The sequence below is a fragment of the Peromyscus eremicus genome, chromosome 4 (assembly GCF_949786415.1).
Source record: "Peromyscus eremicus chromosome 4, PerEre_H2_v1, whole genome shotgun sequence".
NCBI lineage: Eukaryota > Metazoa > Chordata > Mammalia > Rodentia > Cricetidae > Peromyscus > Peromyscus eremicus.
In genome coordinates this window covers 60664694-60691472 of record NC_081419.1, presented here as the reverse complement: position 1 = coordinate 60691472, position 26779 = coordinate 60664694, and the positions used below count along the sequence as shown (strand labels likewise).

The following is a 26779-nucleotide window of genomic DNA, read 5'->3' as shown; positions in this document are numbered from 1 at the left end:
TTTCAACCACTGATGGACCAAAAACTATTGGAAAGTGGCAGCCTATAGACCAGGTATGGAATGGCCAATACTGAGGAAGGAACCACAAAATCAGTGCAGCACTATTGGCTATAAGACAAACAACTAGGAAAGCAAAAGGAAAATCTCTATCTTCTCCAATTTATGGTGTATGTGCAATGGTATAGCTATATGGTCATCAAAATGGAAAACCACTAACTCTCAGATAAATGACAAAGATATCCAGTCATAGGAGGCATCAAATTTTATGTCGTTCATACAGGCAAGATAGCCAAAACATCTAAAATTAATGAAATAGCGAACAATTTGGCATCATGTTTAATTAAGACTAGAATATTAAAAGTTGCCAGGGAACAAATTCAGAATAAATCAGCAAGAATGATAGATTACATGTTTGAAAAACTTAAAAATTTACCCCTAAATAATAGGAGAAATGGAGAACCAAATTAAAACAAGACAACCCTATGACAGTAACTATTATAAGCAATCTATAGCCAGGTGGTGGCTCACACCTTTAATCCCAGCACTTGGGAGGGAGAGGCAGGCATATAAGAAGTACAGAGATTTAAATTTAAAAGCCACTTGCAAAAGGCAGGCTGAAATTCAAAGTGAATGTCCTTTGTGATCTAAAACTAAATACACTTAAACATTGAATTTATATATAAAGAAAAGGGGAAATACATGCATATTTATCCACACATACTGAGGTATATTTAGTTTCAAAATTTCAAAATAATTATTTTAATTGAAAGGTAATACTTTTTCTGTTGCCAAAATCATTTTGGCCTAGGAAAGATAGAACCTGAAAAAAAAAAAAGGTACTCTCAGCATTTGAGTTGGGGTAGGGTTTTGATTTTATCATTCTAGGAGAATAAAAGCATCCAACTAAGGAATCCAGAGACCACTGGATAAGTGAAACATTTAAAGAAAAAGGATGTATCATCAAGAGAAAATGTCCCAAGAAAAAGAGTAAATTTGGCCAAGTGGTATCACCAACTTCCAGCTGACTGGCTTGAAATCCCAGTTCAGAGTCCCAGAGTGTGACGCAAAGATCAGCTTTGGACTATGAACTGCTCAGAACAAATTCCTGAGTTCATATCATACTGACACAAATATTTTACAGAACTTTGTACTCAAAAATGTTTAATCCTAAGTCTGCCAAATACAACCTAGCTGGCATTGTGGCAAGTTTGACAGATATAGCTTCATTATTGCAAATAGTTTTAATGTGTTAGAGTAAAAAACCTTTCCTATTTATTTAGACAAAAAAAGGGAAATTTTGCAGGATATGTGATCACACTGTGAACTCCAAGATTGCATTATTTATTGGAAAACCTGTTTCTAGTTGTGTGGCTCAGGCCTAGCAAGCACCTTTAATCCAAGAGCTTTTTGCTTGAATATTGTAAACATGGTAAATAAAGTCAACCATAGGTCAAGAGGCAGAGCAAACAACCAGGTTGTGAAGATAGGATTAAACCATAGAGAGTAAGAGGGAGTCAGGAAGATGGATGGAGAAATGCACAGGAAGTAGAAGGGAGGGACACTGAGTTTGAGGTTTTTGTTGGAGATGGTGTAGGAGACAGGTCTTTTCCTGGGATATCAGAGGAGGAGGAAGGTCAGGTAGGTGCTTTCGCTGCCTCTCTGAGTTAGTAGGCTTTCATCTGGCCCCTGAGTATTGTTAAAATTGAACATTTGAGATTTAATTAAAAACAACACAGACCAGATAATGATTTTTTGTTGTTTGTTTTCAGTGCTGTGGATTGGACTTAGGTCTTAACACAAGTTATGCAACAATCTCACTTTCTACAGATCATTTTTAACTTCCATATAACTTAGCTAGGTATCTGGATCCATCCTATTGACATGAAGTTCTCTACAGATGTCCAACAAATATTTATAGCCCAAATACAAAATGGAATCTCTTGTTTAACAAATAAGGTTGAATTTCCTTAAGCAGTGTCTATTTTCCATTTTCCCTTCAGCTAGTAGTTCTAGGTTTTTTTTGTATTAAATACTTAATTGAGTTTCATGATTGGTTAATTATTTAACCTATGCTATATATCTACAGGCTTATGCAGATAATCACTCAAGTATGCTTTGCTGGATAATCAAAGTACATCCCAGAACAGAATGTCTGAGGTTAGCTACACTTCCAAGCTTCTGGGAATTACGTTTGTCACCTACCTTATACTGTAACTTGTCCTTAGAAGACAGTCCTTCTGCTAAGCTTTTAGAAGAGGGCATGTCAAGCTCAGCAACAGCTCTTTTAACATGTGTCTTGTTAAGTTTCATAGCCTGATTTCCAAATGCTTCAATACTTTCAATATTTTCACCAGAAGTGGGCTGACAGCATTTACTTAGTGCTAAGAACTTTCTCAGGCTACTTGTGCTTGTTGTTGTCTTTGGAGAAACAACCTTGGTTCCTAAAGGTTTCACAACTTCTTCACCATGACCTCCAGATATTTCTCCTAAGCACGGATGTCCATCAACCTCTCCTAAAACAATTTCCTCTTCATCAGAAACCACGTCATCTCTGAAGATACTTTCTGAAACTTTTTGACTAATATCATGAGCTACTAATCGAATGATCAGATCTTTTTTGTTATTAATATCTTTCAAAAGCTCTACTCTGGTGATATCAGGTCTTCTTATATTTTGAAATGAATTCCTGCCAACAGCCTGGAATTGAAAGTACAATAAATATTAAATATATATATATGTCAATATCTTTTCCAGTATTACTTTGTGTCATAGCTACTTTTTATGATTTCTAACTTCAATCTAGCTAATATCTTCAAATTCCACTTACTGGTATATTTTCACTGTTTTAAAAGAAAGAGATAAAAATCACATGTAACACTTGTTTTTATCTAGCATTATTTTTACATTTAGATAATATTAATCTGTCATAATTTGTTCTATTCTAACATAATCTATTCTAACATAATATCCATTCTAACATAATAGTTTAAGCTTTATATTTTCTTATAAAATAAACTTATTGTCTTCTACTTTTGTAATTTCTCTTAAAAATTGTTGTAGAACTACATAATTAACTTTTTTGTCCTTAGTAAGTGATCCTATAGACATCTAGACATTAATTTTTAAAGAAAAGTCAAGACTTTAACAAACTCTACATATAAAAGCAATGCCATATTGGAATTGTGATCTTCAGCTTATTTTTTTTTTACTCCATAATCACATCCTTTGTTTTTTGCAAAAATAAGTAAATTTTCATTTCTTTTTCATATTCCACTCAAATCCCAATTACTATTTTTTAATATAGAAGAATCCAATAAAGAGTAATTGTAATTCAGAACCAAATCACTCCATTCCTGTAGCCTTTGCTATATCACAGAAATTATAAATAAATTTATAATTGATCTTCAACTCAGCCTTTCTTTGCAACTTTCTAAACTATATTTTCAAGTGACAATGTCTTACAAAGATCAGAAGTTTATTTCTTCTGTGGAAATAAACTATTTAGAAGCAACTCTTGAAAAATTCAAAGCAATCTCTTATAGGCAAAAAATTAGTAAAGTTAGAAAATCCAAATATATGCAATATAGTTTGGGGATTTGTTACTGCAGGTGATTTAAGTATTTCTTATTAGGTGAAAAGTATGGCATTTCTAAGCATAATATTAAGCTACAAAGCAAAGCCAAGTGCCTAAAGTACTTGACCTAACCTGTAGATTTTTTTCTGTCCTTTTGTTGACAAAAGACATAGTCACAATCAAATTGGCATGCAATATTTATGTGCTTTGAATTCCACATGGCTGCTGGTTGTTTATTGTTATTTTTGTTGTTATTACTACTTTTACTACTATTATTATTATTATCAAATGAATTTTTCTCCCATTAAAAAGAAAATGGCATTTGTGTTTAAAAATTCACTGTGATCTAAATAAAGTTGGTAACCAGGAAAAGAATTTGTTATGGAGAGTTCTATAGATAATCCAAATTTTTTTGGTTATATTATTTTATAGGATGTTCATAGTCATTTTACACTCAGGGAATTGCTTATATATAAATGAATACTACACAAAGTATATGCTAATGTAGCAATGGGAACTTAGAAAAGGGAGGAAATTTTATGATGACAAGGACCATCATATGTTCTTAAAAAAAGGATAAAAGAGATTAGAGGAGTATAAATGCACAATAATTTTAGTATTTCAGTTTGAAAACATTAAGCATCTGCAAATCTAGCACCAAGAGGCAGAGGCATCATAGTCAGAAGGAGCTAGAGAGAGCCTGGGATAACTTTTTTGGGGGATACATGAACAAATGTCTGTTCATCTCAGACAGAACTCAAGGATATACCAAAAAACAACAACAACAACCACCACCACCAACAACAACAAAAAACAATTTTATCCAACTCTATCTTACTAGTCTTACTAAAGCCAGTGTGTTTATTGAGGTTACTTACAGGAACATGAGTGAGAGATTACTTTTAGAAGGGTAGATGACTCAAAGGTAGCTTTATCAGTAAAAATCCTAACCAAATATGAATAATAGCTCACTAAAATTGCATCCCTTGAGCTTTCTGTATAATTTCCTGTCAGCTTTCCACTTTCTAGTAGTTGTTACCATTGAAATGACCTTGAGTAGAGTCTTGTGAATCTTATATGCCTTAGGAGCTTCCTGAAACTTGCAAGTTGTATTTTAGTCTTGAGTCTTAGTAAGTCTTTGTCTTAAAGAGAATGTTATACTTTGGAAGAAACAACTAAACATCATCAGCCTTTGTAGTAAGTTCCAGGTTGTCCTGGGCTAAACAGTGACCTAGTCTCTAACTCAACAATCAATCAATAACTAATTAACTTATTTTATTATCAGCTTTAAGACTTAATTCAGTAATTTTCAGAGTCATACTGGAAAAAATGAAGTATTTATTTTCCAGAGAATATAGTTTTATACTTGGGTCAGTGCTATGGCACAGAGTACCTCCATAAAAACAGAAATCCCATAAAAATGCACACATTCAATATGAGAAATTTGAATAGAACCCCAGTGTACCAGGAATGGGTTACATTTTATTGAACAGCTGATCAAAGGGGTTCTATAGAACCCCTCAAATACCACAGGCTATTGATAAGTCTATTGGTTACCCTCTGCAACTTGACAGTAAATGCTATGACTCTAGATATCATATACTCATGTCTTCAAACATGGAGAAATAGAGTTGGTACCTAACTAGAACCTTCACCCCAGTGACTTTCATGGTATAGGAAGCCAGTTTGCATGTTACCAGAGGAGGAAAGGAGTTATCAATGTCATCCAGCTACAAACCCTGAAAACTGCAACAGTGAACTGACTGCAAGAGATACAGCTGCAGTAGTGGACAAAGGTTATGGCAGTAATTAACCAGTTTTTGATTGGATGTAAACCCAATCAAATGAGATAGAACCTGTATCTGACATTGCTTACGTGGTTAATGACCTGAGACTAGATAGATCATTGGTCTATGGGAAATATAGTTAATTCAGAATTGAGAAATTCTGATAAAGGAATACAACAACAAAACGATTTCTCATGACATATTGCTATAGCCATAAATCAGTGCCTCATCCATCCCTCATCAGAGAATAATCTTCTTGCTAATTAACACAGAGATCCACAACCAGAAAATGTGCAGAATCTAATAGACTCTGTAGCACTCAGCCCTAAAAGGGATGTCTTTAGCAAATCTCTACCTTAAGGCCCAGGTATCTCTGAAGAAAGGAGATGGAAAGACTGTTAAGAGCCACAGGTGGTGGATGGTTGCAAGGCAATGCATCTTCTAGACACAACACAGCAGGTCTGTTATACATATGAACTCACAGAGAGTGTGACAGCATGCACACGTTCAAATCAAACAAAATTCTAGCAGTGAGAAGAGGAAGTAGATGCACAGTACCACACCTAAGAAAGAAACTATTTGCAATTGATAACATGCTGGGAAAGGGAAAATCAGTTTTCTCTAAAATAATGTCACTAGGTATATCAATCATACTCCAGGGCAGGCCTCATACCCAGGAGTAATTGGCCTACAAAAACTGAACTTCATGTATTTTTGCATGTCCTTCGTTGTTTTGTTTTGCTATGTTTTGTCTTATGGTTTCCTTTCTGTTTCTTTGTTTTGATATTTTTCTTTTTTTTTAAGAAAGAAGAGAGAGGAATAAAGAATATGAAGTAGGGTGCATAGGGAGGTGGGGAGGACATAAGATGAATTGGGGCAGGGATATGATTCAAATATATTACATGAAAAAATTTAAATAAAAGTAAGAGAAAAATAGTACTGTAGTGCCTTAAATAGATGGCTTTTAATACATGTTCCTATAAATTTCTAAATAAAATTATATTCCAGTCATTCTGATGTCAATCAGGATCCAAATTTATTTCCCTGCTTCAAAGAAAAGTAGTTTTAGTGGATTATCTTATAAAAACTAGTCTTAGGCCTTTAGTGTGAAATATGGAAATGATGTGGCAAGTCCCTGAAAATTCTGACTGTGGAGATGAACCATTGCAACCAATTCCCTGTCCAGCTGGCAAAATAGCAAACATATGTTCGTATGTAGCTAGGAAAGGAAGGAAATCACAGAACTGGTTCACTGCTTTCCCCCCTTTCTCCATTGTCGCGATGCTTACCTCTAAGGGTTTCACATCCAGTCGTCCTGTCCTATCCAATGAGATGCGCCTTTCTTTCTGTCTTGTTCCTAATTCAGACACATCTGGGGAAGAGTGACCTTTTCCACTTATGGAAGCTCTTCTGAGCTCTGCTATGCTACAACCAGTTCTCTTTATACAGTCCATCTTAAGTGTCTCCAGAGGCTGAGTCTTCATAGAAATAACTGCTAAGTGTTCTGAGATGATATTTGGATCTATTTTCAGTGGTTTATTCCCGACATGTGGAATTATTCTAACAGGAAGTTCATCTTCTAATGCATCATCCAACTCTTTATCAGAGTCAGAGTTCATTTGTGCAGCATGCTTTTGTGCCTTTTCAATGATTCGATTTGTGTCTAGATCTCCAAAAGCAGCAGTATAAGAACTCATTGCACTAACTCTACATGATGGAACATTTGAAACGCCATCGACAATTAAGCTAGCCACTTTCTTAGGGAAGGCCTTCTTTGTACCTTTTATATCATAGGGCTCATTATGGGTTCCAGATTGGTTTATTATATTATCATAAACAGACTCAATAACCTGAGAAATCATTTCAATGTTTTCTGAAGCTAAAGATTGTTCTTCAGGATTAGAATTCACGAGATTTATATTACTTCTGGAAATTTCAGCTGTTACAGATTTTGTCAATTGAGATGCAATTTTCTTTAACTCAGGCTTTGTTAAACTGTCCATGTCTTTGCTTGCAACACCAGGATTCTTTACTAGTTTAGCCAAGAATAAGGCCAATGCTTCCTCTAAAACTCTGGAGTCTAACATTAAATCTTTTATGGGTGAAGATTTTTCCTGGGACTTTAGCTCATCAATAATTTTCACCACCTTTTCCATAATTTTAACAGCTTCTAGAGCTAATTCTGAACTTGAAAATTCTTCCTCTGCTTGAGGTTGAAATTCAGCATTGGAAATCTCCTTCACCATTGACAAACCTATTATGTCAGAAAGGACATTACTCTTACCCATTAAATCTTCTAATACAGATGTAGGAGAGCCAGATTGTTTTAAAAGATTGGCATAAACGGAATTAACTACTTTGTCAATAGTTGCATTGTCAGCTACAGGCACAGGTTCCGATTCCTTGGCAGGTTGTACAACTTTGATCTTACTTTTGGAAAAGCATTCTTGGATTGACTTTATTATTTTTGAGATTATTTTTTGCATTTCAGTTTCTTGAGATTTAGTTCTTCCTGTATGCACTTTTGGAAACCCAGATAAAAGTTTTGATAAGAATTTTACAGCAGTTGCTTCTATTATATTATGTGATAGTTTACGAGGACGTGGTGGCTGTGATGGAGTAGTTAAGACAACACTGGTGAGGATATTTTCAACAACATTGTCAACTTCTGCACACTGATATGGAGTCAACTCACCGCCAAAATAGTTCTGCAACTGATTGCCAGCCACTTCTCGAAGAACTAAATCAACTATGGTTTTTGAAAGGAATTTGCATCCACTAACTACACAATTTTGTATGGTTTCCTGTGATCCAAACTGTGGCAACAGATTATTATAAATTGTCTGAACCACCAGCTGAATAATTTCGTCATCATTTGGATGCAAAGAGTCTACATACTGTACATTCAAATCTTCATTTTTGGCAATCTCTGCTGCAACCGCGCTTACTAGCTTCATTTTAAGGAAGTCACGTTGTGCCAAAAAATTTTGTTGAGATATTTTTGTTTTGACATTGGATAGTTTTGAAAAAACTTTTGCTAAAAGAGCAGAAATCACATCATCTAAAAATTTGAAAGGCAACTTTATGGTGTATGGAGATGAAGTTTGACATTCTTTACTGGCTGTGTTACCTTCTTTACTGGCTGTTTGCACTGCCTTTTGGACCTTTTCCTCAACATCTTTTGATTCCAGAGGCACACATCCTGAAGCTGGTATCTCATCAGAAAATATCAAGTTAAGCTGATGCTGAAAAATTTCATTTATCACTGTGCTAGTTAGCCTTTTTGCTAGTTTTTCACCATTTTTGTTGATGTTCTTGCAAACAGACTCTTGAGATGTACATTCCTTTAAAATATCGCAAACACAAGAGTGAACAATTTTATTGACAATTGATTTTTCAATTGATAGCATTCTATTTATGGAGGGCATCTTGTCAGAAGAGGATTGTTCAACTGTTTTATGCTCATGTGGCAATTTATCCACATTTTTAATATTCATGCTGGATGATGGTTCTTCTGTAGTTGCTTCTTTAAGCCCAGAAGGTACTGTATGAGCTGATGAATCTTTGATTTCTTGTGAGGAAATCTCATTTCCCTTATCTGTCCTAAATACCTTGATTTCTGCATCTGAAAACTCCTTCAACATTGAATCGATTAGTTTCATAGCTGTGTCATAAAGTTCACCTTGATTTTGGTCAGCACTTGCATCTGGAGTTCTATCACATGTTTCTGCTTCTGGTGAAGATGTAAATATTAGTTTGTTCACCATTTCAATGATCACATCTTCTAGAAACTTAGCAGGAATAATTCTAGGTTTACTATCTGATGAGGACTCTGGATGGTCTGTCTTACTAGGCTGACTTTTAATCTTTTTCTCTCTTTTTATCTGACTCTCTTCTTTTCTTTTAGTTTCAGCTTCTTCACTTGCTTTCTCTTTAGCAGTGATGTCTCTGTTAACTGTTGGGGATGAATCCTTTGTTGTAACAGGCTGTGCAGAATCTTGAAGTTTAATCAAAGCTTTATCACTTGGGAGGCTTTTGCTGTATATTGGTCTAGAAAAATCCAATGGCTCTTGAGAAGATATTATTAAAACATTGTCATAAATATTTTCAATGACATTTTCAACACGTTCAGTTTCTGTGTATAGTTCCTCATCTATATCTGTTTCAGCTACAGACTGTGTCCTCTCTTCCTTGACTGGCTGTTGGGCTATTTTTAAAGTTTTTTTTGTTATGTTCTCTTTACTCTCACTCTTGGGCTTGTTATCTATTTTCACTAAACTTTGGCTAGCATTGTCAATTTTCTTTTCATCGTCTGTTATGAAATCTGATTCAAGTACCTCCTTCTCAGCACTGTTATTAGCAGTAGCAACTGCAAAATGGGTGTATATTTCAATCATCTGTCCCTGCTCATTGATTAGAACTAAGTTTTCTTTCCCAGTTTCATTATTTTTACATTTGTAACTCAAATGTTGAACCTGAGGATCTTTACTTTTCACACTGGTAGCTGGAGAAGTAGCCTTTGAGGCACTCTCATATTTTAGGGTGGCAGATTTCAGTTTATTTTCATCATCTTTCTTTGTATTTGTGACACCTGTAGTTGATCCTGACATCAGGTTGATGATATTGCTTTTCATGAAGGTAGCTATAGAGTTAATTATTGGATGATGGATATCATCTTTTTTCATCGATGTGTCTTCAGACAGAGCAAGCTGGCTCTGCTTTAAGAGTCTACTAATCTGCATGGAGGTTTGCTGGGGTAGCAGCTGAACTCTTTGGGTGATATTTTCTGGATCTAGAAATGAAAAGAAAGTTGAACACCAGTCTCCTGAAAATAGTGGCTGAATCTTGAATGCGGCGATTGCCTTCTGGGCTAAAGAAGAAACCATTTCTATAACAATGTTACCAGTGTCATCTTTCTGAATACCATCAGATCCAAATTTCCCTATGAACTGATCATATACAAAATTAGATATCTCATCAACTGTCTCCTTCCCAATTGGTGGTAAAGAAAATATTTCTTCAGCATGTGGTAAAACTTTGATTTTACTTTTCCTAAATTCCTGTATGAGAGAGTTTGCAAAGTTGATAGCTAAGCTTACAATTTCTGGCTCTGGCATATCCTTTTTCCTAGAATCTTCAGCAAGAGTTGCAAAAGAACAAAATTTGTGAGCTAGGTCAACAATTACATCTTCTAAAAATGCAGCTGAAAATAGAGAAGGCTGTGCCTTTTCTTTCCCAGACTTAGCAACAACAGAAGCATGGGCATACTCAGGTAAGTTACTAGAAGGTGAGTCTTCACCATATAAAAATGGTTGCAAATGATGATCCATGATTGCTTTAATAATGAAACCAGCTATTTTACTGAGAAATGAACCTCCCTTTTTGTGTGCATCTTTCTGTACTTCTGCTTGGAATTCAGAGTTTTTCAAAATATTACTACATACAGAATCAATGAAATTCTCAGTAGTTCCTAATTGCATACTATCTTCATTCTCCTCTGCAGTGGCAAATCTGATCTCATGTTCAGAAATTTCTTTTATAATTTCATCAGTCAGCTTTGAAGCTGCAGCCATGAACTCGTCATCATCATCTGGCCCAACCTCTTTTTCCTTTAGTTTATCTGTAGTATCATCTGAAGGGAAGATATTTACTAAAAGCTTGTAAATCATATTTTCTATCAGAGAACAGGGGAGCACTGTAATGCATGATGGCATGACATTGGAATCCTTCAAGGTGACATTGAGAACATTTTTGATGATATTTTCAGCTCGAGGGAAAGAATAGGAAGAAGGCATTAATTCACCTGAAACTAATGACTGTACCTGATAATCATAAATTTCTTGCAGTAGAAAATGATATAATTTTCTTCCAAAACAAGTAGTGTCATTTTGTATAGTCCTGTGTAGTTGAGTCAGTGATTTATATTCATCTAATATGTTTTCATAAACTGAGTTGACTGTTTTTTGAACCATTTCTTTATATGTCTCTGAAAACCATAGACTCTCATCCAAATTTTCTGCAAGTAAAATCTCAGATGTAGTGAACTCTAAAACAATTGATTTTACTAATGTTGTAACGATATCCATTATCTGGGCTATTGCTTTCTCTGGGGTTTCAGCAGCCAAGGAATCCTGTATGAATGTCTGAAGAATTTTGCATAAAAGCTCAGAAATTACTTCCTCCAAAAAGATAGCTGAGTTCATAATGAAAGACAGTTCTCTTTGCTTAGGGTTTGTTGCCTTCCGCTTGCAAGGTTGAGCAACTGAAGCAGAAAGAAAACTTTTATCTCCTGATAAGAATGACTCTAGATGATGATTGAAGATCTCCTTTATTATAAAACTTGCAATTTTTGAAACAGGTATGCGACTTATACCTTTTTTATCCTTTGTAAGATGCTGGTATAGATTTGAATGAGAAAGATCAGCATAAATGGAGTCAACCATTGACTGTATGTCTTTTTCTGAAATCATACTTTGTTTTTCATTTCCATGTTTTACAATACATATTGCATGTTTTGAAATTATTGACATGATTTCATTTATCAGTTTCATGACTGTGTTACTTAAGTCTGATTGCGGAGTATCAGAATGTTCTACACTGGAATGCGATGGACTTATCTGAGACATAAGCTGAGTGACTATTTTTTCTAAATGAATATGTGAGAGCATAGTAGTATATATTGTTGATGCTTGTCTTCGGAATCTTGACTTGCTAATTTCATAATGGACTCTATTTACCAAAACATTTTGACTAAGTTTGGAATGTAAACTTAAAGACAGATTTGCTACAAGAGCTGGTGGAATTTGGAAATCAAAAATTTCAGTCAGAATGATTTTGGTTATCCGGCCAGCCAATGCCTTTGTGTCATTTAGAAAATCTTTATCAGGCATGGTTCCCATTTCATATTCTTCTAAAACTTTGCTATACACAGTGTCAATAATGTTTTTGAGTACATCTCTCTCTACTGGGGAAAAACACAACCGATTCTCAGCATTCTCTATAGTTGTAACCCGGGCTTTTGAAAATTCCTCTGTTATCCAATATATGAGATTTTCAGCTTTATCAAACAAAACATCTTCTGAATTTCTTGACTCCACTTGTACAATGCCAATCACCCTGTGAAATATTTTGCTCACTACTCCAGAGACCACATCTTCCAAAAAAGTTGAAGAATAAGCACTAGCATAAATTAATGGCTGTCTGTCATCAAAACATTTGCATGGTGATGTAGATATTTGCTTTTTTTCCACAAATGGCTGAAGATGCTGCTCACAGATATATTTAATAATAAAACCTGCCATTTTATCAATGAAAACATCATTAGTTTTTGTGATATTTTGTTCCACTGATTCTTGAGAACTGGAGTTTTCTAAAATATTTGTGAAAACAGAATCAACAAGATGGCAAACATCATCTTCTGAGTAAAAAGACTTGGCTTTATCTTCATCTTTTGAAAATCTAATTTCATGTTGGGAAATTTTTCTCCTAATATCACTGATCAGATTGGAAGCAATTTCATTAAAATTTACTCCTTTATCTTTTGGAGCTGTTATATTTAAAACCATTTTAGGAGAAGGAAAAAATTTAGATAATAGTACTCTGATCATATCTTCTAAAAATGTATATGGTAGCAATGTATTATACGGAGATAAACTCTGCTTTGACTTAGTAGAATTATCAATGTTACCAAGAACATCATAAACAATATCAGCTGTTGAATTCGAACAGGGAGCAGCTGACAAATCACCAGAAAACAGTGGGTGAAGAAGGTAGTCTGAAATAGCTGCTATGATTAATTTGGCAATATTTTCCACAAAAGCTTCACCATTTTCAGACTCGTCAGTGTCAGGATCTAGCCCATGCTGCTTCAAAACATTTCTATATACTGAGGTAACAAGTTCATCTACAATATCTGCATCACTAAATGGAAAGGATGACTGCTTATCACAAAGAATAGGAATCTTAGTTTTGTCTAAATGGTTATTCACTGAGTTTATTATTTTTTGCATCATATTTTCCAGCTCAACATTAGTATTAGACTTAGGGCTAAAAATCTTTGATAAAACTTTGGTAACAATTTCTCCTACAAATTTATCAGGGTAAATGTGTAAAAGTGATGGCTTCTGGAGTTTGTGAGACTCTACAACTTCATTGAGAACTTGTTTGACCATATACGATACCTCATCCAGTGGAGTTTTGGGGCGAGGTAAAGTCTCTCCACACAAAAATGGTTGAAGGTGGTTTTCAATAATCTCTTGGATAATGAAACTGGCTATTTGATCAATCATAATTGGACTTCGGTTGATTATATTCTTCTGTATTAAATCAAGAGAACCAGACATATGTATAATATTACTGTAAACAGAATCTACCATCTTTTGAAGGTTTTTATCTGTGTGGAGACATTGATTATCATAGATGGTGAACCAGATTTTATGTTTTGAAATGGCGGACATAACCTTATTTGTTATACAGTTGGACATTTCATCAAAATCTGAAGTCATTAAACATTGTTTTTCTAAAGATGAAGGCTTAATAGGCAGGGGCATAAGCTGAGCTAAAAGTCTTTTGATGACATATTCTAAAAATGAGTGTGGTAACATGGTACTATAACCTTTTGAAGATATGGGTTCAGAAATAAATTTTCTTAGATTGTTTTGAAGTTTATACAGTATGATTTCAGCATTGAGAGTATGATATGAATTTGATCTGAGCTTTTCCTTGCAGCAAGATGGAAGCTGATAGTCTACAATCTCTAACAATAAGCTATTAGACATTTGTTCAGCTACTGAAGTATTATCATATGGCAGATTACCACCGCAGGTTACTTTAAATTCATACTTCTGTAAAACATCATAATAAATGGAATCAACAATCTTAGTAATACATCCTTTATGTGCTGATGGAAAATATAGCCTTTCTTCAGGATACCTTAGAACAGTAATTTGAGCATTATTTAAGTCATTCACTACATTGTTGATAAGTGTTGTATTTATCTCATTGAGCCAGGTTTCAGTGATGTTTATATTTTTCCTCCACAATGATATAGACAGCTTAAAAAATAATTCTGAGATCATGTCCTCCAAAAATGTAGCTGAATAAACACCGCCATGTGCACCTCTTTGACATAACTTATGAAAGACTACTGTGTTCATTCCCTTTGTTTCTTGTCTTTCAGGAAGTAGCAAAGAGAAAGGTTTTACTATATGTTGTTTGCCAAATGGTGTTTGCATTTTAAAGCTAGTTGCTTTGGAATTATTCAAGGACTTGGTAAAATAATTATTGTCATAGCTCATGAATCCTACATGGGCATTAGTTTGTCCCAATTCTATTAATTCTCGCCTTTTTGCTTCTGGGGAAAAAGGTTGTATTTCTCTTGTTCTGTAGTTCATGCATTTGTTTTCAAAAGGAGCTTGTTGAAAACCATGAGATAGCTTATCCATCAAAGATTTAACCAAGCTGTGGGACATAACATCAAGTATACAGTCTGATGATAATAAATCTTGATCCATGTCTCCAAGATTTTCCGAAAGGTCTGACATGTAATCTCCTTGAAATTGTTCACAGTTCATTGGTGCCTTACAATAATCAAAATCTCCACCTTGAACACTTCGAAGTAATTTTACATGTTGACATTCTTCTGCTACTTCACGAAAAAGAGAACTATCCTCAAGAAATGCAGTGCCCATGCATTTTTCTAGAAGTGTTCTAATAAGTTTCTCACACACAATATTGAGAAGAAAAATTGATTTAGGGGAAAGCCCTAGATTATTTGCAAGTATTCTATTACTTTGTTGATTATTTGAGGTGAAAAATGTTCTTGCTGATTTACCAGAACACATATCCCCATCTGGGAAGTCATCTGGTAAAAATAAATCTAAAACAATATTAAAGACTTCATTGATGACTTCTTTGGATTCATGAGATTTTAAGTTACCAACCAGACCATTTAATCTATGTGCTAGGTAATTTAATTTATATCTTTGAGCAAGGGGATCAATTAGGTGAGAAGATGATTCCCAGTCCCTAGGGCCTATCTGACTTTCCATGGTATTGACTTTGTTGAAAAGGGGAACACTATTTCTAAATGTAGAATATGATTTGTTTCTTACATTATTTTCAAAATGATTTATTCCTAGTACTTCCGACAATACAAAAATCACTCCTTTTAAGAGATCTTGAAAGATATCATCAAAGTCAGAAGAAGTCACGCTTGGACAGAATCTGTACTTAGGTTTTATGGGAGTCTGATGTGCCTTGTCAGCAAATATAATGTTACCATTAGAAAGAATTTCAATAATAACTTCAAAAATACTTAAAGCAAGTTCTCCAATGGAAATAGACCTGCTCTTATACACTTGAGAATGTATTGATATATTTTTGTTAGAGATTACTTTTTGGATTTCCCATGCTTTGTCTTTGCTACCCTCTTTGGTGCTGTCAGAAATGTTTGAAATTAAGTAGCAGATGACTGATTCAGAGAGATGTTCACAAAACTGATACACTGAAGAATTACTATATATGCTTTTGAGAGGCTGTTTTGAGTCATAATTTTTCTCTGGGAGTGAAGAAACGTGAGACAACTCCTCAGTTGAAACTAAAAGAAAAATGTAAGAAAGAAACAAACATTTTTAGATTGGATTAGAGGAAATTTGGGAAATTTAACATATTGGCAATGTATTTTGTCTGTGAGGCTCCTTACTAAAGTAAAAGGTAAAACTTAATGAAAAAAGAAATAGGATTTTCCTTCAGTACTTCACTTCTTAGTCTTAGCCAATATGTTGAGAAAACAGTCTTCCATATTCAAATCTACAAGTCATAGGTTGATGTCTGCCTTGACTGTATAGTTATGGACACTAAGAGACAAGATTTTTCAGGTTTGGTGAAACATCCCTGCCATAGCTCCAGTTAAATGATTATTTAAAACTATACTAAATCAATATATTTGATGCTATGCTGCATTTTACTTGTAAGTTTAAAGATTTGTGTTACTCTATCATCTTGAATAAAACACAAGTGTATCAGCTCCAGAAAGTTAATGATAGACTGCAGCAGCAGAGGCATGCACAAGTATCTGCAACTTTTTGATTCACAGTTCATGTTCAACCAAAATTCCTTACTTTAATTTTTTTTCATTTTCCCCTTATCTATAGGTCTAGAGGGGAAAAAAACCCACATATTTTTACTTAATACATAAATAGTTAACTTAGTAACATTTTTATGCATCATGGAAGTTTAAAAATAATCAAATAGTTATTCACATTTCTAAAGCTATTTTCAGAAAAAACAAATTGTAGACTCTTGGACAAGAGATCTTTTAAATATACCTTTTACTGTTTTCCCAAAATTATTCCAACTTAAAAACTAACTTATCTCTTGCTTACCTGCAGCTATGGCATTCTTCAAATGTGTGATCACAGATGTAGTAATGTGTCTTGCCAACAAATGCATTTCATTTGGACCCAGCTCATCATCAGCAAAGGCAATTGTGTCAGTTTCCTCCAAAGTGTCTGCTGTCATTTTGGAGTTTTTATTTTTCCATTTGTGTAATAAAGAAAAATCTTCTTGGAAGGCTTCAAGATCTTCACTTTTTTCTTCATTTATACAGGTCATTCGTTTGCACCACATTCTGAGCAAATTTTTCTCATTCTTTTCTCCATCTACCACAGACAAAGGATTTTGCCTTGGCATAAAAAATGGTTTAATGGTCTCCAGGCTTTTGTCCGGGTGTGGCTGATGGGGAAAGCCATAGCAGGACAGTACTGTGTTAACAATATTATCTGCAGCTAAACATATTTTGAGTGGGGAAGCATTTGTCTTAATTTCATTTGGCTCAATTGGTTTGGTGGTCTCATAATGGAAAACCCTTGGATTTTCACCTTTCCCCATTTCTATGAATGACATGACTTGTTTTAGTGATTCTTCTTTGGAATCATTTGCTTTCTTAAACAATTTTTGTAACATGCTGCCTTCAGGAAGAGAACTGTTACCTTTTGTGGCTTCCTCAAAAAGTCCAAAGTTTGGTTTCCTTTGACTCTGGTCTTGTGCTTTGTTTCTAGAACATGATGGCACAGCTTTTGAATTGGGCCTTTCCATTGGCTCTGAGCTTGTAATATTGTTTTCGACACGGGAACTGTTGTGTGAGGGTGAATTGGATGTGATCCCATAATTTTCTTTTGTATCATCCTCTGAATTAAACGTCAAGCCAGATACACTCCTCTGTGGAGTATTAGTTCTCACACTAGTGTTTTTCATCTTTGATGTAGGCATTTTCACATGAGATGAAAATTCAACCTTGTTAATAATGTAAACATTCTCAGTTCTTTTGAAATAATTTTTGTTTGGAAGCTTTGCGATCAAAGACTCCCTGAAATGAGTACATTGGTCTATCAGTCTACCAATGATCTCACTTGCAGCAATATTCTCTTTCAATATGCTAACTGGATATGGTTCCATTTGCCTTATTTCTTTGTCTAGCTTATTCTTGATTATACTAAGCATGTCACTGACAGTAGTGACAGAATATGCAAGTAATTCTGAATGGAATGATTGAACCTGTAGGAGTGTGTTCTGTATGTTTTCCTTGGATGTACTAGTACTTGACTTGGGTTCATCACCAAACTTTCTAAATGGTTGTAACTTTGGCAACATTTTTTTGCTTAATTGTCTCTGTTGCACTTGAAAGAGATTGTCTATGGGCATTTTCACTATTTCAGAAAACTCATATTTAGAGATATGCTTAAACTTCAAGTCCACAAATGACTCTAACATGTTTAAGACTCTTTGTACGATCTCCTGCACAATTTGGTTGATAGGGCTCATAGACACTTGATCTTTTGTCTTCATGTTACAGGTCTGCAAACCACTGAGGATGTGCTTGCTTGGAACACTGTGCTTACTTTTAGCAGCAACATATTCTTTCCTACTTGTTAGCATTCCCTTACTGTCTTGAATAGGCATCTGAGACAAGAAGCACAGCTGCAATTTTTCAAATAGCATTTCAACAATTTCTCGTCCAAACATATTGATTTGTGCTTTTGTATCCTCAGCTCTGGTAGATCCACCTTTAAAGCGATCATAGAATCTGTTTCCACAATCTTCAAGTGGTGGTAGATTTAAAAGTGAAAGAGAATACTCCAAATCTTTCACTTTAATTGAAATTTCAGTCAAAATGCTTTCAGCTACGGTTAAAAGTTTAGACTTTTCATTTTCTGTATCACTTGTTTCTGCTTGCCATTTGTCAAACATTTTTTTAAACATACCTTCTTTAGGAAAAATCTGTTCTAGCTGTGAGGAAACATTCTCTAAGTAAAAACATGCCTGCTGCTCAGTAGGGGAACCTGCACCCAGATTCTGCTTTGATACGTGAAGATCACCCAGATTTGAGACATTAATTGGAGAAGCCAAATTGTGGTTGTTTGTAGCATGCAATTCTTGCAACACCGAATTAACAATTTTACTTGCTTCCAGGATTTGATCAGATGGTAAAGCTTTTGTATTGAACATGGCTCTATTTTGTGCCACTCTTTCAAGTTCTTTCACAATTATTTCTAAAATATCAGTTATTATGTTCTTGGCGTAAATTCTTAATTCTGAAGCTGGCAGTTTTGTTTTCAGTAGAGTTTTGGCATCCTCTTTTGGTGGAGTTTGTGGCAGCCCAATGGCAGTTTTGGATCGGTTCTCCCTTGGAATCTTCTCTCCAGTACCTAACTTGTTCTTGCTTTTGGACTTAGTACCACTAATGCCTAGATGTGGTTTTGTTTTAAATTTAGAGAGAGAGGTAATTTTTGATCTTGCTTTTAAACTTGTTTTACAGCCTGGCCTAGGGCTGTTCTTAGGGCTAAGTTTAGAATTATGTAGTCTAAGAAGGTACATGTCATCATAACTACCTTCAGGGGGAAATCTCTCTTCGAGATGAAGGGAAACAAAATTTAACAATTTATCAAGAACTATTTGAACTAAATATCTTCCAATTTGCAATGGTGAATAAGGCAAAAAAGTGTTTTCTAACACAAGAGCATTTAAACTGTCAACATTATGATGCATTTGTGGTACCCCAAGTCTAGGGGGATTACTTCTTTTTCTTGCTGGCTTATTTTCTCTAAAGCATGGTGGTTTTACTGATGAGTTATCATTGTTGTCATACATTTCCACCTCTCTCCTGCTTTTAGTTTTTTTGTACAATGATGTCACAACCACAGAGTGCATTTCTCCCAAAATATTTTCAAGTATATCATTTGATATGTTGTTAATATGAGACTGAAAGAATTTCTTCTGTGCTATAGTTGATGTTTTACTCTTAGATTTAGACACAATGTAGGGGATTTCATTAAATGGGAGCAAGTGGCCTATGATTTCCATTATGTTTTGATTCAGCTTCTTCAAAACCTCTTCTACTGCACTGAATATTTCGTTTTTTTCTCTTGGTTTTGATCCTCCTTTCTTCAAAAATATTTCTTCCAAAACAACTCTCTGGCTTTCCTTTTCCAGTGTTGTTTGCTTTTCTTCTAAAGGGTCATTTGTAAACTGTGATAATGTGGTAGTTTTTTCCTTCTCTTTGTATCCCAGCAAAACTTCATTTGATATGGCTAACTGTGAACAGCTAGGATTCTCTGGGGAGGATAAAAAAAATTCTTTTTCAGATCCTTTATTGTGCAAAATATTTAAGATACTATTAACAATTTCACTCACAGTATTTTTTTGAAATAAAATGTTGTTTGAACATGTGTGCACACTTTGTATTTCTAAGTCTAAATCATTTTTAATAAGCTTCAAAATAGCACTGGCAATGAAATCAGCATAGTCCTTAAGGCTAGTTTGTGATAAATGGACTGTGGTTCCAAGATTTTCTCTGCAACTGGCAAAAACGGGTTTTGCAAGCCCTTGGCTAGGATCTGTTTTGGTTGTCGATAATTTTAGGACATTCACATCAGAATCAGCTTGGCCCGATTCATGAATAATGCTGTCATCTTGTTTACTATTTTTAAATTCTGGGCTAATAAATACATTTTCTATATTAGACTGAAAGGTGGGAGTCATTAATGAATTTATTCTTTCTGTGGCAAAAGACTGTAACCGATTGAAAATAGTTTTAGTAATGAAGTTGGCATTTTCCTCGCACAGGTCAGGTGCAGGTTCCCTGGTGTCTTCATTTCTCTTCACAGGGATCTGATAAACATCAGCATAAGCTAAATTCATATTTTTTGAATGTGAAAAATGTCCTGGTTGTTCCTCAGTTCTTTGTGTTATAAAAAGAGGCTGTTGGCACTGAGATTTTGGAGACATATCATAGAAGGCCAATCTTGAGGAAGCATTATCTTTGGCCTTTATGGCAAGCATGACCAAAGAAGTAAGGTTATGAAGCACAATATCCACTATATCTTTGGACACCAAAATGACATCTGTTTTAGGAACTGACACTTTGGGGATAATATTCGTACCCATAACAACTGGTTGTAAATTTGCTTCTGAGTGTTTTCTAGGTATACTATATTGCAGAGTGGGTGTGGCAAATGAGAGATTATTCTGATACATAATATTTTCATAAATAGCACACAAGATCCCTTCAATGGTATCTTGAATTTGAAACTCAAGTATTTTTCGATATTCTGTCTTATTGACTAGCCTTTCAATAATACCATCTTGCTGTTCTGAATAATTGTCTTTGTCACAACTGTTTTTGTCACACTTGCTTTTGCTTGACACAATATCGAGCACTGTGCTAACAACCTGACTTGCAATATTCTCGGAAACCACAATGTTATTTGTCAGGGGCAGACTCTCTTGTTCTTTATCTAACTCATGCTTAATGCCTTGTAAAATTTTCCTAGCCACTTCTTTTGCATAAATATTTAATTTGGACAAAGACAGTTGGCACCACGGATCCATCTTTCCTGGGTTGCTATAATCCATTGAACAACAGGAAATTTGCTTATCAGAATATGAGTCTTTGCCTGACAATGCTTTGCTTAATGTTGCCCCTTCCTGCTGTACTGGCAAAGTCTCTGGAACTCTGAAGCTGACATGGGGAAGAAAGAGAGATTCTACTTTGGACGCAGCAAAAGTTTCTAAATTTTCTAATATTGCCTGCACAATATCTTCAACTACATTTATTTTTGTCTGTCTGTCAACATTCCAGCTTGACTGAATGTCACATGGATTTCCATTTAAGACACTTACAGGTTGGTTTCCTGGATAGGTATGCTCATGAAAAGATACATTGGTTGAAAAGATGATTGTTTCACATCTGTTTTCACTTTCATGTTTTTCTGTTGTGGCAGCTGAATACAGTTTGTGAAATACAGTCCTAACAACATCATTCACCACTTTAGTTACATCTGTGTCAGACACTAAAGGGCCCATCAAAGGATCTATAAATTGAGCAGACATAAGAGTAGTTGACACAGGGACATTATAAGGCATACTACTAAAATGAGGGTGTGAGAGAGAAAAATTTAGTTGATTGATTAAAGCACTTTGAAAAATTTCATTCAAAATAGTTCTTATAATGGGAACAATTGGAGATTTGTGTGGTTCTTTGAGTTTTACTTCAATTTTGTTCAAGGTTCTTTCTAGAACCCACTGGTCAGTAGAAAAGGTTCTAGTTTCTTCTGTGGGTGATGTTCTATCTCCAATGAATTCTTTATTTTGTGTGTCATCATCTAGAAATGATCCTGATTCAGCTCCTCCAGGAAGAAAATTTCCATAAATTGGTCGATATCGATAATTTTCAATGTCTCTGTGCTCAGATTCAGGTTCAACAAACATATCTGAAGATACTACATCTAAAATTAAATCAACTATATTTGTAAGAAATTGTGTCTCTTGTGGTGAGTTTTTTGTATTTTTCTTACAATCTGATGGGTTAATATTTAATTCTGTTTGAATGGCTTTCAAAATCGCACTTGATGCCTTCTTTGCGTGAGTGTATAAAGTAGACTGCAATGATTTATCATGTGAATCTGTGGGAGAATTTTTGCTTTCACAGTCCCAATCCATTTTATTCTCTGTTTTACTTTCATCATTAAGAGCACCAACATTTTCTACATTTCCACTGGCAAATAGTTCCAGTTTAGCAAAAACCATGTTAAGAATATCTGAAGCAATAGTTTTCAGTTTATTTGGGCACATTTCTTTTGAGTTCTCTGTTTTGGAAGACACTGAGAGATCACTTTTTGCTTTATTTTTGGTACTCTCTTTATTATCCATCATCATTTCAGAAATTATATTAGAGATGATGTCGGTGCATTTGGCCATTTCCTCCATAGTTGAAGCAAATGATAGGTTGTCAATGGCAAGTGACTCTGAGAGAGTTTTCAATCCAGAATCTACAATGCTGGTATCTATGTCAATATCACATAGTTTTGCAAGGACGTATTCCAGAATTGCTTTGGAAATGAATTGAACATTAGATAGTGTTGGAGGATCTTTACATAACTTCTCTGTGTTTTGCTGACTACAAGATGGCTGAGAATCAGGGTGGAAACCCGTGAGTTTGCTTAACATTTCATACAGTGTTTCTCCAATTCGATCTAACACCTTCAACTTGGAACTCTGTTTCAAATTCTTTCCATTAGCGACACTGTGGTGAATACAAGGTGTAGCTAAATATTGTCGAAAAGAATTTTTATCCTGTTTACTTGACAAAATGTTTTGTTTGTTAGCATTTTCAGACCCGCATAACACTGTAGAAACTGCTTTATCTGTAGAGGTTGAAGTATTTGTTTGATCTTCATTTGTACTTGATATCATTTCATAAATATATGTCAGTAATGGACTTTCCATAACATCATTGACACTGGTGACATGGGAGTCTACTGCTTTGTTGGAATCAGCAAACAACCCTTTGCTTGTATGACACTTGGTATGATCTGTCTCCCTAGGATCTGGGTTTATCTTGGTGAATTCTAGTTCATTCTGTATAGCATCTAAAACAATGTTGACTATTTTCATTGTGTAAGTACTAAGATGAGAATGCAATGATTTCCCTATGAGTGAAAATTTTTTGCCTGGCTTTAATTTTGGACAAACAAATAACTTCAGACTTTTAAAAATTGTATTAATGATGTCATCAGTAATATCATTTACACACTTAGGTTCACATTCTCGAGATCTTAACATGGAAGTTTTTTCAAGCTCTATGTTAAGTGAAGATAAATATTTCATTTTCTTTTCACTGTCAAACCATACTTTGAATGGCATTTTACTTGGTATTTCTGTGGTTGTTTGGGGAGTTTCAGAATGATCTAGAGAAGTTTGATGACCTGATGAAATGGAATTTTTAATGGTATTAGGAATGCACTTTGAGGCCTTGTGAAGTATATTTATCACAGAATCAGTTATTTCGTGTGCAAATGCACAAATTTCTTTCACAGAAAACATCTCTTCCATCCATTCTTGATCTGATAATCCTTGAGATTTTTCTGAGACGGAAGCAGAGGTTTCTTCACCAATTTTGTTTCCTGGGTGATGAGATGAAACAGAAGACATATCCTTGAGCATTTCTGTTAAAATGTGTTGAACTATGTTTTCTGAAGCCTTTTGTATTTGATGCTTTTGATCTTGGCTGAAAACTGAAGCATCATTAGTTAAGCAATGTGTTGTTTTCATAATGTCTTCACTACTAAGAGATAACTTCAACTTTAATCCGCCGTCATGAGATCCAACTTTGCTTTGAGGAGTAGGTTTTGTTGGTAGGTTATTACTCCTTTTGGATTCAAAACAAGTGTCTGTCCTTGTAGGCCAATAATTAGGAATCTGCACTTGCGGTTTTATTTTTTCATCACTGAAGGATGAATCAAGCACACTTCTCACAAGGTAATCTATTTCCTCCTCATCATCTTCAGAATAGAGAACCATGCCTGGGACATTAACAGGAGGAAATGGTCTTTTAGTTCTAAGACCATTAAATGAGCCAGTGCTAGTGAGTCTATACTTTTCTTCAGCATCAGGAAGATTTCTTACTCGAGGTTGTCTCTGTTTTTTAACACCTGCTTTTGCTGGCCCCTGGTGAAGTTGAGTTAAGATATCATCCAGTAGCTGAAGAAGTACTACTGTTTCTTCAGATGCAATTAGTCTCTCATGATTAAGTTCAGTTTGTACATAGCCTAGTATAGTGCTTATTGCTTCTTCTACATAACCAACTAGAGAGGACTGTGAAAAAATATTTGATATTAAGTTTTGCATTTCTTCTTTCACAATTAGATTATCAGCATCAGATTCAGGACTAGATTTCTTTTGGTCAGTTTTTTGAAGAAATTTATCAAAAATTGGCTCTGTCTTAATTTGCTGGTGGAAATGTTTAGTTGTGTCTTCAAGAGGAAGCTCACTTTTCTTATAAGATGCAAGAGTCATCAACTTATCTAAAATGGCATGTACCATCTCATCTGCAATATCACACATTGGCTCCCAGGTAGAAGTTAGTGTATCTTCTGAAGGTTTTGTATCTAAGGATGAGAAATATTCAGTACTACCTGAGAAACTTGTTTTAATATCAACTGTCAAATCTTCTTGTGAAAACATCTGCACACATTGTTTCTCAACAGCGGACTCCAGTCTTTCCAGTATATTTTCCACAATCTCTGAAGCTACTGAGCATATGTCAACATTTGAGAGCAAGTCTTCTCTCTCTGTATCACATTGGTCAACAAAAACTTCAGCAGTCACAGAAGAAAGAGAAGGAATGGCCTGGGTTAAGTCAGACATTATTTCTTGAAAAATACTTTCTAAAATAATTTGTGTTTCTCCTTTCAAGTGACATTTAAAGTTTACAAAAACATTCTTTAAATTTTTCATCTGATCCATGGCCTTTGCTTTTTTGTCACATAGCAATGGAATCTCTAAACTATCTGTTTCTGTGGTAACATCTTTAGATTTTTTGGTGCTTGTTTCTAATGTAGTTAAAAGGTAACTATCAGATTTACTACTTCCTATCTTAGGAAATGGATATTCCAAATTGGTTTTGTTGTAATTGACTTGTGAAGACATAGATTGTCCTCTCACTTGATATTTTGTGCCAGTAACTGTTCTTGCCACATGTGCAGAAGGAGGTTTCAAAGGTGTGGGTGGTTTTTTCACTGGCTTGTCACTGGGAAATACACATGGATCTGCCTGAAATGCTTTAGGTATGTAGCTTCTGTATGTGAAGCCCTCACTGCATGTGCTACAGAAACTTGAACTATCTGAAGAAAGGTCTGAGTCATCAGACACTGGATAAGTATTACTCTGCACTCTTTCTTCATATTTTGTGATGGCTGGATATAATATACTGGTTACTGTAGCTACAACCCACGTCATTATATTTTGAATTATGCTATTTAGTTCTTCAGAAGTTACCTAGAAAGAAGATAAGCAGATAAAAATTAAGTCATACAAATATTTATTCCATATTTGGGAGATATAGGAGTAGCATTCAATTTTTTATACTAAACAATTATATAATAATTATACATTATAAGTAGAATACCAGCAGGATTTATAAAAAAAAATGAAAGAAGGAATCTATTCAGAATTTCAGACTGTTTTTAGCTGGTTTATTTCATACTAGAGAAAAAATATTTTGAGCATTATATTTCATTTTGTTTATATGCCTTAAGAAACTATATAAATTATTTCCCAACATTCATAATTTGGGTCAATAAGTTTAAAATTACAGTTATCAAATTGCTATTTAGTCATATCTCATGAAAAGTTTTGAAAAAACCCAGTGTGGTATTCATAAACTTGCTATATATTTTGAAAACTGATTAAATTATTTAAAATTATTTCTCTAAACAGATATAATAAATGTATTTCGGAGTCTTCAGAAGCATTTGCCTAGCTTCTATATGGGGATGAAAAATAAATCATCTTCATGACTACTCCATGCTATAACAGTAAGCACACCATCTGTTTTTATGGAATACAAAAATTAGTGTATTTTAGATTGGCTTTGTAGCTAACATGACTTATCAGAACAAACTATCTATGAAAGCATAAAATAGATGAATGAAAATACAAGACATGACAGAAAGGCTGACAGGTTGTTCCCACTCAAAATATACCTTTGGTAAACAGAAATTGCTCATGTTTTAAGTCAACATTACAAGAAAATCTAAGATCTGTGTAACGCCCTCTCTGCTGATCCATTTTGAAGCTCTTAAGGAGCACCTAATGAAAATCCACCAGGCTATTAAAATTTACCCAATTTTTAAAAATAGTTTTTCACTACTATGATAGATGACGGCTAGTGCTTTGATAAGCACAGATTGAAATCACTGTAAGTATGAAAGTCTTATTTATATAAATATACCTTTAATTGAAAATTCTAATAATAAATCATAAATTTTAAAGTAGGAGATAATTATTCTAAATGAACAATACCGAATGTACATATTGAAATATCCAAAATATTTTTAATACAAGATATAATGAACAATGA

The 26779-nt window shown here is 34.5% G+C and overlaps 1 protein-coding gene across 1 annotated transcript in view; it reads right to left on the bottom strand.

The window, feature by feature from the left end:
- The window catches only part of Fsip2 (fibrous sheath interacting protein 2), a 71209-nt gene that overhangs the window by 14962 nt on the left and 29468 nt on the right, over positions 1-26779 (bottom strand). Inside the window, exons 16-18 of the mRNA XM_059260797.1 lie at positions 16746-25695; positions 6651-15958; positions 2203-2697 (exon numbers count right to left, since the gene is read on the bottom strand). Coding sequence (XP_059116780.1) covers positions 2203-2697; positions 6651-15958; positions 16746-25695 — 18753 coding nt within the window. The remainder of the gene's footprint in view (positions 1-2202; positions 2698-6650; positions 15959-16745; positions 25696-26779) is intronic.